The sequence below is a fragment of the Heptranchias perlo genome, chromosome 33 (genome assembly GCF_035084215.1).
Source record: "Heptranchias perlo isolate sHepPer1 chromosome 33, sHepPer1.hap1, whole genome shotgun sequence".
Classification (NCBI taxonomy): domain Eukaryota; kingdom Metazoa; phylum Chordata; class Chondrichthyes; order Hexanchiformes; family Hexanchidae; genus Heptranchias; species Heptranchias perlo.
The window spans coordinates 3621365-3636788 of record NC_090357.1 but is presented as its reverse complement, the minus strand read 5'-3'; the positions used below and the strand labels follow the sequence as shown (position 1 = coordinate 3636788).

The following is a 15424-nucleotide window of genomic DNA, read 5'->3' as shown; positions in this document are numbered from 1 at the left end:
CCCAAGGTGCTTCACAGAACCGTGGACAAAAATTGATGCTGTGCCAAAGGGGATATTTGGAAGGGTGACTAAAAGGTTGGTCAAAGAGGTGGGTTTTATAGAGGGTCTTAAAGGAGGAGAGGGCAGGGGAGATGTAAAGAAGTTTAGGGAAGAAATTCTAGTGTGGGGCCTAGATGGTTGAAGGCATGGCTGCCAATGGTGGAGTGAAGGAATTAGGGATGCACAAGAGATCAGCCATAGCAAAGCATGATCAACTCATCCAACCATCTTGGCAGGCACTTGTCATACCTACTGGGCAATGGTTGTGGGGAAGAGTATGGACTTCGCTCAACAGGGAGCCAGATGCAGTGCTCTACCATCTGCTAACATGCACCATAGGACTGGCACAGTCACAGTCTCAAGTCTGCACATTATATTTCCTTTCCCTTCATTTTTGCCCTTCACTTCTTAATCCGATATCCCTTCAGCTATGACAAAAAGTTTAGTTAAGAAAGCTAACTGTTAAACTGTTAAAAGCTTTCAGAATTGTCATCCCATTGTGACACTGCTCTTTCATTGTCCCCGTCCATTTAAATTTCACAAACAATTTCCACTCCCTACATCTTCCAGGTCTGAACTTGGATTGGTGAATAATTATGCAAGTGAGCTGATCCAAGAAACTTGCATGCTATTAACACTTTACCAGTCTGGCAATGTTAGCACTAGTTCTTAACCATTTAGACCAGATATACACCTGTCATTTTTTTTTAACACTCTTTTTACTCTTTAGGGTAATCCAGATTGTTAAAGTCAACCAAAGTTTTTAAAACTTTTCTAACAATTAGTTTTATTAACATTTAACCATAATAGATTTAAAGAATGAGATGCCTACAACCCTGTCACTAGTACAACTCAAAACTCCGAATGGTCAAATTATTCTGCCTCAGGAGACTGGTTAATTCTCCGTTGACATCCTTCTTGGTGTTCTTCTGGTCTGCCTCGTTGACTGATTCAAAATGGTTGCTTTTATACCTCTCTCTCTGGTAGTTTTCCACTCTCTGATGCAAGAACAGTTTGCTAATGTGTATTACAGTTTCCCGCAGTTTTTCAAGGCCTAACTAGGCAGCTGTTTTATCGTCCCTTATCTCCACGAAAGTACATTGTCTCCGTTAGCCTTCTAAATCATCTGAAGCAATAATAATACCTTTTGAACTTAGTCAACTTTCCCAGCATGCCTTCTAAACAGTCAGGTTAACAATTCTGTGTTCTATCTTTTTGTTAATACTTTTAACTGAATTCTGCTCTTTGAGCAAACTAGAGTTTCTAGCCCATCCTTTTTAGTTTTGTTTAAGTCCAAAATCCTTCACACCAGATTGGCCGCTACAAATCTTAGAAAAATCACTTTTGGGGAAAAAAAATGTCCAACTAAGTGACTTCAGAGTGATTCCATCTTCAAATATCCCTTGCAATTGTTGAAAGTTTCACTGGGAGTATTGTGTTTCACTGCAGATAACCCTCAGCACTTATCCAAGATAAATTGATGAAAATAGTATTCCTCAAGAGGCCACTTCAGTCTGTGGTTTGTACTATTACAATACAAACAGACTTCCTACCATCTGCGAGATCACCGAGGCTAAGTAACCAACCTATCCTTGAGAAGCAGTCATATAATTTTCCTTATTTTCTTCTTTTAATGATAAAAACATTCACAGTTGGACTAGAAACAGACTTTACTTCTTGAAAGAAAAATTGGCACCCCAACAGCATAGTAATTGGAGCATTCACTTCACCAGCTTCCTCTCATTCCAACAGCCAGTATGAGTGTGAGTTCTTACTTTGTAGCAGAATTCCAATAAATGTTCTTCCTCAAGGTAATAAAGGTGCCCTATTTAAAAATTATGCATCCACCTCATCCTCACTTAACCACTTTGAATATGTTGCCAGCCAACTATTGCATGCGATTGTATTAGTAAAGGTCAGGGAGCAGCTCTCATCTTAATTCATCTCCACCTTAAGCTGGAAGGGCAAAAGCATGCAGACTAAGAGTGCACCAAAAGAAAATCTGAACAAGAGGGCACTGAATGGTGTCCTCTTGTAAAAATCTATGTTTGGATCTAGATTATGCAGATGGAATAAACTTTCCCTTCTTTGATGGCTGTAAATTAGTCCAGGGTGCAATACATCCTAACTCCATTTCCTGTTGACCACACAGAATTGCTCATTATTCAGCTCCAGGCAGAAGTCTCGCACTGATGCGAATGAGGTGGTGCTGAAGAAGCTTAATAACTCTTTCATAACCCTACAGGCTAACCACAGTCATGTCTGACCAGAGAATGCTCATTGTTGATTGAGTGAAAGTAGAAAATGGACACCTTCCCCGGGACATTTATCTCATCTCATCCCATGAGTGTTAAATTCATCAAAAACTTAGGGTGAAACATTACATGTTCTGCAACATAACTGTGCACACAAAGGAAACCACAAGCTGCCTTCCTAATTCAGAGACAATATTTGCTCATTTTGCCCTGCAAATTGTAAAGAATGATAAAAAAAAAATAGAAATTGAGGTTACAAAGAGAACAAGGTACCTGGTTCAGATGGATTGCACCCAAGCTACTTTTAAGTATGCTAGTAAAATCAGACACAATATGACTGATTGTCCAGCTCAGTGGGACTGCCCTCACTTGCTCCCACTCTTACCTATCCAATCGTGTCCAAAGTACCTTCCTACCTCTAGAGTCTCCAGTGCCTCCATCCTTAGCCCCCTCCACTTCCTCATCTATATGCTGCCCCTTTGAGATATCATTTGAAGACATGAAGTCAGATTCGACATGTACCCTAACGATGTCCAGCTCGATCTGTCCATCACTTTTCTCAGCCTATCCACTGCTACGGTATTGTGTCTGACATCCAATCCTGGATGAGGCACAATTTCCTCCAGTTAAACACTGGGAAGACCGAATCCGTTGTCTTCAACCCCTGCCACAAAGTCTACCTTTGGCACCAATTCCATCCCACTTCCCAGACACACTCTCGGGTTGAACCAGATTTTTTGCCACCTCGCCGTCCTGTTTGACCCTGAGCTTCCAACCTCTCTTTACCACAAAGACCGCTTACTTCCACTTCCCTCACATCGCCTGCCTCAGCCCATCTGCTGCTGAACCCCCTCATCCATACCTTTGGCACCTCCAGACTCGACAATTCCAGCCTGGCCACCCTTCCATCTTCCATCCTCCATAAACTTCAGGTTATTCAAACTCTGCTGGCTGTATCCTATCTCACGCCAAATCCCACTCACTCATCACCCGTGTTTGCTGGTCTGTATGAGGGACCAGTCCCCAACACCTCAAATTTAAATCCCTTCATGCCTTTTCCCTCCCTTTCTGTCACCTCCTCCAGCCCTACAACCCTCCCAAGAACACTGCATTCCTCCAACTGTGACCTCTTGTGCATCATTGTGATTTTGGCAATTTTATTTATGAAAAGCCCAACCCATACACTTGATTTTTTTTTCCATAGTTCTTGTGTAAAGTGAAATAAGTTAATGTGTCTTATTTCATGAAATTTGTGCACTTGGTCTGTAGATAGAATATAATATTCTGTGGCCCTTTTCTACTTAGTGTGGCAGAAGACATCATTAGAGGCACTTGACCTGTAACATTTCAATGCAAGTTGATCTAACATACTTGGTGCTCATTTGGCCCAAAAAAAAATCATGCCTGGGTTTAAGCCAGTGAAGTTCTGGTTCCTGTTTTGCTTGAGTGGAAGGATTTGTTTCGGGATGCTGAGTTTATGGAAGGAACAGTGAGAGGAGAAGGCCAATATAGCTGGAAAAACTTGAATCGTAGATAAATGTTCGCAGTGAGAGAGAGTGTTCTGATATTTTTAATAGGACATATTGGGCCATGTAGCGCCTGTTGTTTGGGCCTCTTCGACATCCAAGATGGCGTCTTGGATGCGCACGCACGTTTCCAGCGTGACGTGCGCCAGACACCATTTTCGTATAGGAGTCAGCACAGGCGCAGATAACAAACGCTGGAATCATGTAAAGTAGGGAGAAAATGGCTTCAATCAGTGTACAACGCTGATTTAAAGTGATAGACACCATCTTGGGACTTAATGCTCAACTCACGCACAGTCTTAACCCCAACCATCTGAACTTGTCTTAGAGTGCCTGGAGGATCCCTAACCGGCGCTATTTAAAGGGACCATGCAGGGTTTACAGGTTAGTGGCTGGATTATTGCTTCTGGCTGCTGAGACATTTGTAACCGTTTTTGGAGGCCTGCTACACTTGAATACTAGGACGTGGGGACAAAGCCTAACATGTAGAGCCAGGACATGCAGGAGTGAAGTTAGGAAATACTTCTACATGAAAAGTATGGGAGAAGTCTGGAACGCTCTTCTGCAAGCAGCAGTCAATGCTAGCTCAGTTGAGAATTCTAAATCTGAGATTGATAGATTTCTGTGAACCAAGGGTATTAAGGGTTATGGGGCTAAGGCGGGTATATGGAGTTAGGTCACAGGTCCACCCTGATCTGATCGAATGGTGGAATAGGCTCAAGGGGCCCACTTGCTGCCTCCTGATATGTGCCAGCTTCTCCTGCAAGAAAGCGGGACGTGTGTCTGGGTGACGTGCCTATCGTGGTTGAATAGCTGCCAGTCTGTGTGGCCTGTGAGTTGTGGGTGGGCGGCTTGCAACGGTGGTAATGTGTAAGGGTGAGAGGGTTGAGTACTGATAGAAAGCGTTTGTTGGTATGTGGGTGATGGGGGTTGTAGTGCATGGAGCAATGGATGCGGCTAGTGGTGTAGTTGGTAGGAGATGCCACTTGACAGTTGACCTCACTGATCTGGACCACTCATGTCAAAGCATTGAACTTCTTCCTGTTCTCCATCCATGTTAATGATGCTGTGCACCTGGCATTGACTTCATTCCCTATTGCCTCCCCTTTTGGGTGTATGTCTGGAGGGCCTCTTGCTCCTCCCTTCCCCAGTGGATATAGGATGTCCCTCCTTCTGTCCACCTCTTGCACAAGGCCTCTGGTGCATCAACAGAGAACCTTGGTGCACAGATTCTCAGATCAGCAGATTGGTGAGGTCTGGCATGCAGACTGAAGGATGTGGAATTTAGTGGTGCACAACCTTTAGTCAATGTTTTAACATAACTTAACTTATCAATATGTAAAAATAGGGATGGGACCTGCATCTGTGCTTTACGTGTGCGATAGCTGATCTCCGTTCAGACTCCGTGCAGACAGCAGTATGTAATATTCACCAAATAATAGGTACCAGCTACCTTTAAGAGATTTCTAACAGACAGCCTGCCTTTAAGAGATTGGAGCTTCCCCCTGCTGGTGGAAAGTGCAAATTGCATGGAATCCTCGTTCAACGCTGATTTCCAACGCAGATTGCAGGTAAGTCCTCAGGCCTGACAAAAATCTCATCCTGCCTGCGCAGGGACCACTGGGCGCGGGGTAATAGCGGATCGTGCTACTTCTGCCCAAAAACAGGCCCTATCCAATTTTTCCCGCATTCTGTTTTCGGTTGAGGCTAGGTGAATGTAGGAGACTGATATTTCATTAATGGGGGCATGCCAGTTCCAACACTGTTATTTCTCTAAAGTTCGGCAGTATTATTGTGCAAATGTATTGCACCAAGTGATTAGTAGTAAAGCAGTGAAATCTGAAAGGTTAAGCCAGGGAGCAAATAATATGCAGATGTGGTACTTGTATTATGGCTGGACTTCTCAAATGAAGTCTTATTTGGCCTTCCTGCTTCTACTATTCATAAACTACAAGTCATTCCAGAATGCTGCAGCCATTGTCCTCACCTGCACCAAGGCCGTTTCCCATCAATCCTGGTCCTCGTAAGCTTAACTGGCTTCATGTCACAGAGGTTGGATTTTGAGATTTTTGTCCATTCTTCCCCGCCACATCCTGTCCTACTTCCAGGATCTCCACCAGCCCTACGTTGCTGCGCCCACCCTCTAGAACTCAAACACTTCTCATTTCTTACTCCACCGTCGGTGGTCACTTTGTCCTTTGGTTTCTAGAACTCCCTCTCTGCTTCTAAAACCTCCAAAGGTTGAGTGTGCTTTTGTCCCCTCATTCATTCGCTCTACATCACCAACTAGCTACGTGTCCACTTGCCTGTCATGTAAAGTGCTCGGAAATGTTTTTAACGTAAGTAATAAGTGCAATATAAATATAAATTGGAACTAATATTACTTCACTGCGTCTTCATTGTTTACATGAGAATGCATAAATATCTAGAACTGTATTTCACTGCTGTATTCCATTACAGTGCTGGTGAAGCTGGGGAAAGGAGGAATGAAAAGGCATTTGATATTTAGTCCTCAATGTACTTGCCACTATGGAGTGCCTATCAGCAACAACTGTGATCCTCCAAAACTGGAGGGGGGATTGATATTGGGGAAATAGTTGCTGTAACGAAGCATATATCGGCATCAGTTAAGTCATTTTGTTAATGAATGGTTAAATAAAAGTAGCACAATATACCGTAATTGTAGTACTACAATTCATGAGGTGCTCTTTTATTTTTTTTAATTGGTGTTTTCCAGTAGGCAAAGGATTACTTTAGTTTTAATACTTTTGTTCTCCCTGTGTCCTGGCCAATATTTATCCCTCAACCAACATCACACAAACAGATTATCTGGCCATGATGACATTGCTATTTGTGGGATCTTGCTATGCGCCAATTGGCTGCCACGTTTCCCTCATTACAACAGCAACTATGCTTCAAAAGTACTTTATTAGCTCTAAAGCGCTTTGGGACGTCCTGAGGTTGTGAAGAGTTCTATATAAATGCAAGTTTGTTCTTTCATATGTGGAGCGAGTGTTGACGACAAGTTATTTTACTGTCTGGGTGCATCGCCGTTGAGTCTGATCCTGTCTTTGCCCAAAATGCGCACAGGCGCCCTTCTAGTAGGGAGCTGGCTTGACAAAGTTTAGCAAAGATACCGGCTGCTTTCTGAGAGTTAAGTTTAAAATGTTTACTTTTTCTATTACTGTACAGCATAATATATTATTGGAGCCTAACTTCTTAGCTTGGCTTCTAACCACGTTTATGTTTCACAGGTCTGAAAGCGGTACAAAACTTGTTTATGCTTAGTAGCTACAGGGCTCCCATAATTTTTTCTTTTGTTTAGCTCAGTTCTTGTGTCTGTAAATGTAGAGTAGCAAATGTAATGTTTCAATTCACCAACTGCAGAAAGTGAGTGCTAATCTAGGAGCGCTGCAGTAGCTCATATGACTTTCCAGGCAGCAGCACTTATTAATTCTCACTTCCTTCTTCATCCTGCAGATTGTGTTGCCTTCTTTGCCTGCTTTAGCTGCAAAACTGCTTGGAAAAGGCAAAGCATTTTCGTACAAAAATTAAAATCTTAGCTGTGTTAAAGTTTTGTGGTTGCTGGGCACTGTGGTGATCTTGAGTGGGTGTTTGGGAAGGAGGTGAGTAGAGAAGAGCAAGAAGCTAAAACATGAAGTTCTTGATTAGTTAAAACTTTTAATGTGTAACTACTGGAAGGAAAGCTTCCAGAAGAATCCACATATGGAAATATGCAGCACTTTAAAAGAAAATCTAGTTGTTTGGAGAACTTTAGTTGGGGAACAAAATGTTTAATTTTTATATTTGTGTCTCAAGTGGAGAATCTAGATTTGCAATTGTGCACACATTGAGTTCTATAAGTGAAGCATTTTAAAATGTCTGTCTTGGAGTTTAACGTTAGTGTAGTACTGAGTGGAGACCGAATAAAGTGCTATTTGTCTTGGGTAATAGTTTCCAAGACATAAGCTGAGGAGTTGGTATTTGAACAGTCCATGTGGCATGAAACAAAGGTGCAAAATTGTATGCACAGAGTTTGATCATGATCCTGAGAAGTCCATTTTGGTTAACCCAAGACAGTTTTCAGAATTTTCCATCTTTGTGCCATGCCACATGGCTAGTGCTAGTGCTCCAACAGCCCAAGACTGATGCACAAAACATGGCACAGCGTGACACCACACAGTTTTGGTACTGGAGAACCATTGCAGAAACCCCTCAATACTGCACTGCAGTGTCTTCCTGACAATATGCTCAAGTGCATAGTGGGGCTTGAACCCACAACCTTCTGACTCCAAAGTGAGAGTCCTACCAGCTGCCTGCTCATCATTTTTTTTTCTTCTTTCTGAGGTAGAGAAGATGCTCTCTGTGCTTGCATTGTTCACAGTACCTTTTATTGTCTTAACTGAAATTATACAATGTAGGATTGTGCCTAGGTAATTCAAATTATGTGTCCCCCTCTTCTCCCAAAGGGGGTAAAAATTGGTGTGCTAGAAAATCTCGCATACATTATACTGTAATACCTGGTTTACAGAGAAGGGATATTCTGAGGCCCAGAATTTGATGGCTTGCCTGCCCGTGTAATTAGATGAAAGAAGGAAAGAAAGACTTGCATCTTTCACAACCTCTGGACATTCCAAAGTGTTTCACAAGCCAATGAAGTACTTTTTGAAGTATAGTCACTATTACAATGATGGCATGTAGGACAGAGGGATCTTGAGAGGAAATGATAAGAGGTGGAGAGATGTGTACTTTTTTTGATAGATTTTCATATCCTTCCTTGAGCATAACAATGGGCTCTGCAATCTGTGTTCTGGTTACTAGTTGAGGTGACCAGGCATTTGCAATAATTTAAGATTGTGTTTTACTGTGCCAGTGAGATTCTGGGCAGAAAACACTTGCACTCTGTGCCACATTCACTCTTCTGCTCATAGATTTATATTCTCAGCAGTTTCACATTTCTTTGCTTGTATCTTTTGCATGGAGCATGATACCTTTTTTTGCAGAAAAGTGTATGGATTTTTTTTTGAACTGGCAAATGTCATGTCAAATTCTGTTATGAAAATAGGAGACCTGCAAACATCCATGCATTATAAAGTAAGCCATTCATTAGAAGTCTTTTTGTTTTTGCAAACCTGGTGCTGGCATCTGGCGATATTTCGAAGTACACTTCTAATGGAGCTGCTTGTTTCTTAGACCCAGACATATTGATCCATGTTAATGTTGCTGCATGACTTTATTGCAGGTGAACCTCAACGATTCGCACAATCAGATGGTTGTTCACTGGGCTGGAGAAAAGAGCAACGTGATAGTGGCACTTGCTCGGGATAGTCCAATCTTGCAGGGACCTCACACCAGTTCTGTAAGTAAAGCATTTAAAAAGTCAGTTTTGGATTTCAAGATGGTCTATGTTTCCAATTATCACACTAAAATGTACAATTTGGAAGAACATACAAACTTCCTGACTTTTTAAAAAAAAAATCAAACTATGTAACAGTAAATGCATTATTTATAACTTATTACTAATAAATTCTATTTGTTCCAACTCAAAATCAGGGCATCTTGCCCCATTTAATTATAATCCCATTGAAAAATGGTTAAACATTGAATAAGGTCCTCTTGTATATATTTGTATGAAAAATACACCTTGTGTGTAATTTTAAAAATTCAAAAAATATTTCTAGTAGTAATGAGTAGGGGCTAAGTGACAAACCATTCCAACTAATGTACTTCATGGTGAGTTTGACTTTTATATTCAAATTATGTTAAATCACATTAATGTGGTCAAGGAAGAGTAAGGCTGACTTTATTGATGTGCATGGCAAATAATATATGGTAATGTTAATTCTAAGTATAGCACTGCATAAAATGTATTTTGTAATTATTTTTAAATATTTCTACAATTTATAATTGTTAAAACTTCAAATATTGACAACTTCTTTGAAGGGTACTGCATTGTTTAATGTTTGATATATAAGTGAAGGAGACAGTATAAATCTGTAAGCAACATTTGGGAAGAAGTGTACAGGTATTTTTTAAGAGAGGAGGAGAGAGAGACTCACAGATTAACATTTCTGTAATGTGTGGAATTTAGGGCTGCCATGTTTTGATTTAGTGGTACAGTATGTAGTACCTCCTGAATGCTTGGGAAATTGTTATGATGTGGAGATGCCAGTGATGGACTGGGGTGGACAAATGTAAGGAGTCTTACAACACCAGGTTATAGTCCAACAGCTTTATTTGAAATCACAAGCTTTCGGAGCTTTCCTCCTTCGTCAGGTGAACCCTACACTCACCTGACGAAGGAGGAAAGCTCCGAAAGCTTGTGATTTCAAATAAAGCTGTTGGAATATAACCTGGTGTTGTAAGACTCCTTACATTTGGGAAATTGTTGTGATGCTTGTGATACCAACCCTTCCTGTTTTGGTTGTCAGAGCATGCACTTATGAGGACTTGACCTTGTTCAGGTGCATTTAGTCTTTTTTCATAAATGTTTTATGTTTTTGGTTTGGTTAACAGTGCAATGGTGTCAGTTATGTTATTTTGAGGCATAGAATGCCCAACAGTGGCTGCTGGGTTGGTCAAATTGGTTTTTTTTGCAGAGCTGGTGTTCTCATGGATGACTGCCAGGCAGTGTTGTACAGTTGTAGCATTGCGATTTCTTCCTGAAAGATTAACTGCTGTGGTACAATTGCTGAAAGTCGGGTATCGCCCAAAAAATAGCGATTCTAAGTTAATTCTGATAATTCTAAGTTTCTTGTGCTTAAAAAAAAATTGACTGATGGAAATTATTTGAATTCAGCAACATCAATAACAGACCAAAGTGCTAATTTAGACCTTTTAAAACAATTTGAATTATCAGATAATTTAAATTAACTAACTTTGAATTAAGAGCAGACTATAAACCTATCTTGGTGTTCAAGTAACTGGAATAAACCATTCATGCTTTGATATCGGGGTGCAGATGTCCTCTCTAAGAACATAGTTTCAGCAGTTTGTAGCAACTTTCAGAACTCTGGGATGGATTGGTAGGTAACCTGTTGCTTAGTTCTGCTGATTGACAGTTGGTCTTTTGGTAATGTAAAAGCTCTTCTTGCTGTTTTGTTGTACTGTGGAAGTCTTGAGAACTTTTTCACTGAAAATTCTGTATTGACAGAACTACAGCTTTTATTTAAACTGCCCTAAAACAGACTTTATTGTTTAGTTAATAGAAATGCTAAGAATGCTGGAAACACCTGAATATGGTTGCATCAGAAAGTTTCATTTCCCAGTGTTTTTTAAATGGGAATTAGCTGACTGCCTGATGTCCATTGAGTGCCCCCAATGTCCCTAAACCCCATCCTGAGTTTCTCAGATATCCTCCCTCCTTTCTTCCCTCAGCTTCTGCGCTGATAGACTCTTTATCCTTGTTGATTTCACTATCCATCTCGGCTCCCATTGCCCCCACGCACAGATCTTCTGTCCTCTCTCTAAATCTCTACTGCCATATAAAATCTCCTACCCATATTCAAGGCCACCCACTTGACCTTGCCATCTCCTGTGGCCCCTCTATTTCCATGGTCTCAATCATCACCATCCACAGTTCCTTATATCCCTCACCACTCACATCCCCGTAACCCCTTCCAACTACACTTCCTTCTGTGTCCACCGCTGGGAAAAAAACTTCCCCCCCCCCCCCCCTCCCCCCCCCACCTCCCCTCCAAGTTAACTTAAAACTGCATTTTCAAACTACCAACTATCTAGCCTTTGGTCCTTCATTCGTCACAACTTCATTCATTCAACTAATCCCTCTCCTCCATTTTTGATGCCCAGCAAACTCTTTACTATCTCCCATAGCTGCTGGTTGTTTGTCTGTATCGCCTCCATCTTAGGTCCAAGGATTGAAGACTTGAGTGTATCAGGTGCACAACTGGCTTAGCCGTCCATCACCAGATTTGGCTGGACCGCATCAAGCATTATTGGGCCTCATTCTCCCCTGCCAAAACAACCCACTGCTCTACGGTCACCCTTGAGAGAAAAGATAATCCCTGGCTTCTTTTCTCCACTACCAGCTGTCTCCTTAAACCCCTCTCCCCTGCCATCTCTACCCTCACCTCCAACAGCAAGTGACTTCTTTGTCATCAAGATTGAAACTATGCATACAGCTGCCTCTGTAGCCAAAACTGCCCTAGCCCTGAACCCATATTTTCCCTAATTTCTCTATTACCCCTCATGCCCTCTCTGAGCTCATCTTGTCCATGAGACACACCTCTTGCTACCTTTACCCATTCCTACTAAACTGCTGGCCACCCGACCTTCCATTCCTAGCATATATTTTAAATGGGGCCCTCTCCTCAGGTACTCTCCCTCTCCCTTTCAAATCTGCTCTCATCGCCCCCCTCCACAAAAAAACCCACCCTCGACCCCTCTGTCCTTGCAATCTACTGCCCCATCTCCAAACTCCTTTTCTTCTCCAAAGCCCTTGAATGTGTTGTCCTCCAAATCCATGCCCCTCTTTCCCGAACTCTATTTGAATCTCTCCAATCAAGTTTCCATCCCTACCTAGCACTAAAACGGCCCTAACCAAAGTTGCTTTCTCTGTGACTGTGGTGCATTATCCCTCCTCATTTTCTCTGCAGCCTTTGAGGTTGACCACTCCATCTTCCATTGTCCAGCTTAGTGGGACTGTCCTCTCTTGGTTCCACTCTTACGCTAGCTATGGCTGGATAGCTATCTCCAGCAATGTATTTTCTTCCCATCCCTACACTGTTCCCTGCAGACTCCCCTGAGGATCTATCCTTGGCTTCCTCCCCTTCCTCATCTTCATGCCATCCCTTGGCGACATCACGTGCAGACATAGGGTTAGCTTCCACGTATGCTGATGACATTCAGCTCTACCTCCCCATCACCTTTCTGGACTCTTCCATTGCCTCTGAGTTGTCAGACTGCTTGTCCAACATCAAATGTTTGGTTGAGCTGCAATGTCCTCCAGTTAAACATTGGAAAGATTAAAGCAATCGTCTTTGGTCCCTACCACAAACTCTGCACCCTTACCACCGATTCCTTTGTCCTTGTAAAGGATGTATCAACAGCTCACTAAAATGAGGCAAAAGAACTAAAGCCAGGTTTCTCATCTGCAAGTCAGTTCAGTTTCACAATGATGTTTGTCAAGTGCAAAAAACTCTCTTCCCTTACCACAGTTCTTTTGTGTGTTGAGAATTCTTAGCAGTCATTTTGCATGTTTCCAGATGTTTTCATGATCACTATACTTGGCTTAAACTTCCAAGTATAAACAATTTAAACTGTTTGTAAACAGGGTAAAGTTAAAAATTTGATAGCTAAAATGAAACCATTAACAGGAATAAATGCAATGTTTACAGATGGAAAATGATCATGATGCTTCATAGTGATATATTTTATTTTTACTAGAGTTTCAAAACTTTTGAAAATTCACCATGTTTGTCACAGTGGTCAGGGTGAACTGCCAAGACTCCAGATTACTAAACTAAGCTATTGAAGTATGTTGACTGAGATATTGTAGAGATATCCAAGTTTCTCCTATTGAATCTGTTGAAATTTTAAATGAACGAGAAAATGTAGACCGGATTGGACAACGGTGTTCAGGATGGCTGTATAATGGCCTTTTGTACTGTTAATCTAATCAGGGGTTACTGAATACTCATTTATCAGCTTGCTTTAAACATTTACCTGCCCTGCTTTTAGATATCAAGGTGTAGTTTCCTTGGAACCTCATTTACAGTGACTTTGCACACCTTATACTGAGCTTGCCTGCAACTTAGAGGCGTGATGGACGTACAAGAGAGTTCCTAAATTTTCTAAGGCAGATTTTTAATCCAAAATGCTAATTATAGAGATCTTGTAGAGTGTATGTTTTAAAAAAACCTCTCTTGCCGGCAGTTTCAGTGACTCGGTCTATACAACTGTTGGCTGTAGTACAATATATTTATTAATTAGAATCCTTTATTTGAAATAGAGAAATGGAGTTACTGAACCTAAACAATTACATTGAGAAATCCATTAGAGGTATTTTAGTCATTTCTTAAAATGGCCAATAATTCCTAATTATTATAACCTCAAATCCTTGCTGTTAGTTGCAGTTAAAGGAAAGGATTGGAGTGATGGGTTGCATTTCTCAGCATGGTGCTCTTTCTTAAACAAACCAAAGGGCAGTCTTTGTAGGCCTAATATTCTCAAAGCCTTAATATAGCTTGGTCAAAATTATTGTCTTCCAAGAAATACAGAACAAGTTACTGTTTTTTTAAATTTCTGTATTACAACAACGTGCATTTATATAGTGCCTTTAACGTAGTAAAACGTCCCAAGGTACTTGAGTTGTCCGCAAAACACAATCTAAAGCAATTCAGGCAATAGAAAGAAAATTATAAGTGACTTGACCTGAGCAGTTCAAATCATTTGCAAATGATCATTTGGAAAAGTTTATTTAAAAAGTCTAACCAATTGCAGATCGGTTTGCTGTACAATTTTTTTTTTAGTAGCTAATCCATTTTTGGGAAAGTTTATAGGCGGGTCTAGTTTGTGGAAAAGCCTAGTCTGAAAACTCAATTCACATCTCTGTATGTTGGCTGTTGAGTGAAGAATGTGCTACTCCAGGTGTGTAGGTGTCAGAGAAGTTTGCATTTTGTTTTCATTTTTAATATTTTGAACAACTGATCAACCTTACCCTTCTCATTATGTGCCTGTTTGTATTTTCACAATACTTCCACAAGACAGTCCTTGTGAAATTCCTGGGTTGATATTATTTTAACCTGCTGGAAGGAAGATTTAAGAAGACATTTACCTCCAAGAAAAGCTTACAACAAAGTATAGCAGTAAAAACCAAATGGAATCAATAGGTACTGTTGTGGAACAAATTGGCAATCTCACTGCAGTAGTTTTGTGAAAGTAATTTTATTTATCCCTTCAGGAATTCTTTTTACGCAGATGAAAATGAACAAGGATATAGAGGCATTAGAGAGGGTGTAAAAAAGATTCACAAAGATGATAACAGAACTGAGAGGATATCCTTATCGGGAAAGGCTGGACAGGCTGGGGCTCTTTTCTCTAGAAAAGAGAAGGCTGAGGGATGATCTGATAGAGGTCTTTAAGATAATGATAGGGTAGACATAGCGAAAACGTTTCCACTTGGGGAGTCCAAAACTAGAGGTCATAAATATAAAATAATCACTAATAAATTCAATAGGGAATTCAGGAGAAACTTCTTTACCCAGAGAGTGGTTAGAATGTGGAACCTGCTACCACAAGGAGTAGTTGAGGCAAATAGCATAGATGCTTTTAAGGGGAAGCTAGATCAGCACATGATGGAGAAAGGAATAGAAGGGTATCCAGGTAGGGTAAGATGAAGTAGGAAGGGAGGGAGGAGGCTCGTGTGGAGCATAGACCAGTTGGGCCGAATGGCCTGTTTCTATGCTGTAGTTTCGCTGTAATAACTTAACCAAAGGCTTCAGATTGTCCTTGAGAGTAGAAGGACTATATAAAATAAAAAGTGTGATGTAGTGGATTAGTTAAAATCTTAAATTCTGTAGAGACGCAGCTCTAAGTTATGTAGACTGCTCTCAACGCACATCCAAATGAATAATGATTTCTATG

The 15424-nt window shown here is 41.0% G+C and overlaps 1 protein-coding gene across 2 annotated transcripts in view; it reads left to right on the top strand.

Moving 5' to 3' along the window:
* sorl1 (sortilin-related receptor, L(DLR class) A repeats containing) overlaps window positions 1-15424 on the top strand; it is a 173658-nt gene that overhangs the window by 34048 nt on the left and 124186 nt on the right. For both annotated transcript variants that reach the window (XM_067970858.1, XM_067970856.1), the window contains exon 2: window positions 9063-9179. In XM_067970858.1, the coding sequence (XP_067826959.1) occupies window positions 9063-9179 (117 nt within the window). The remainder of the gene's footprint in view (window positions 1-9062; window positions 9180-15424) is intronic.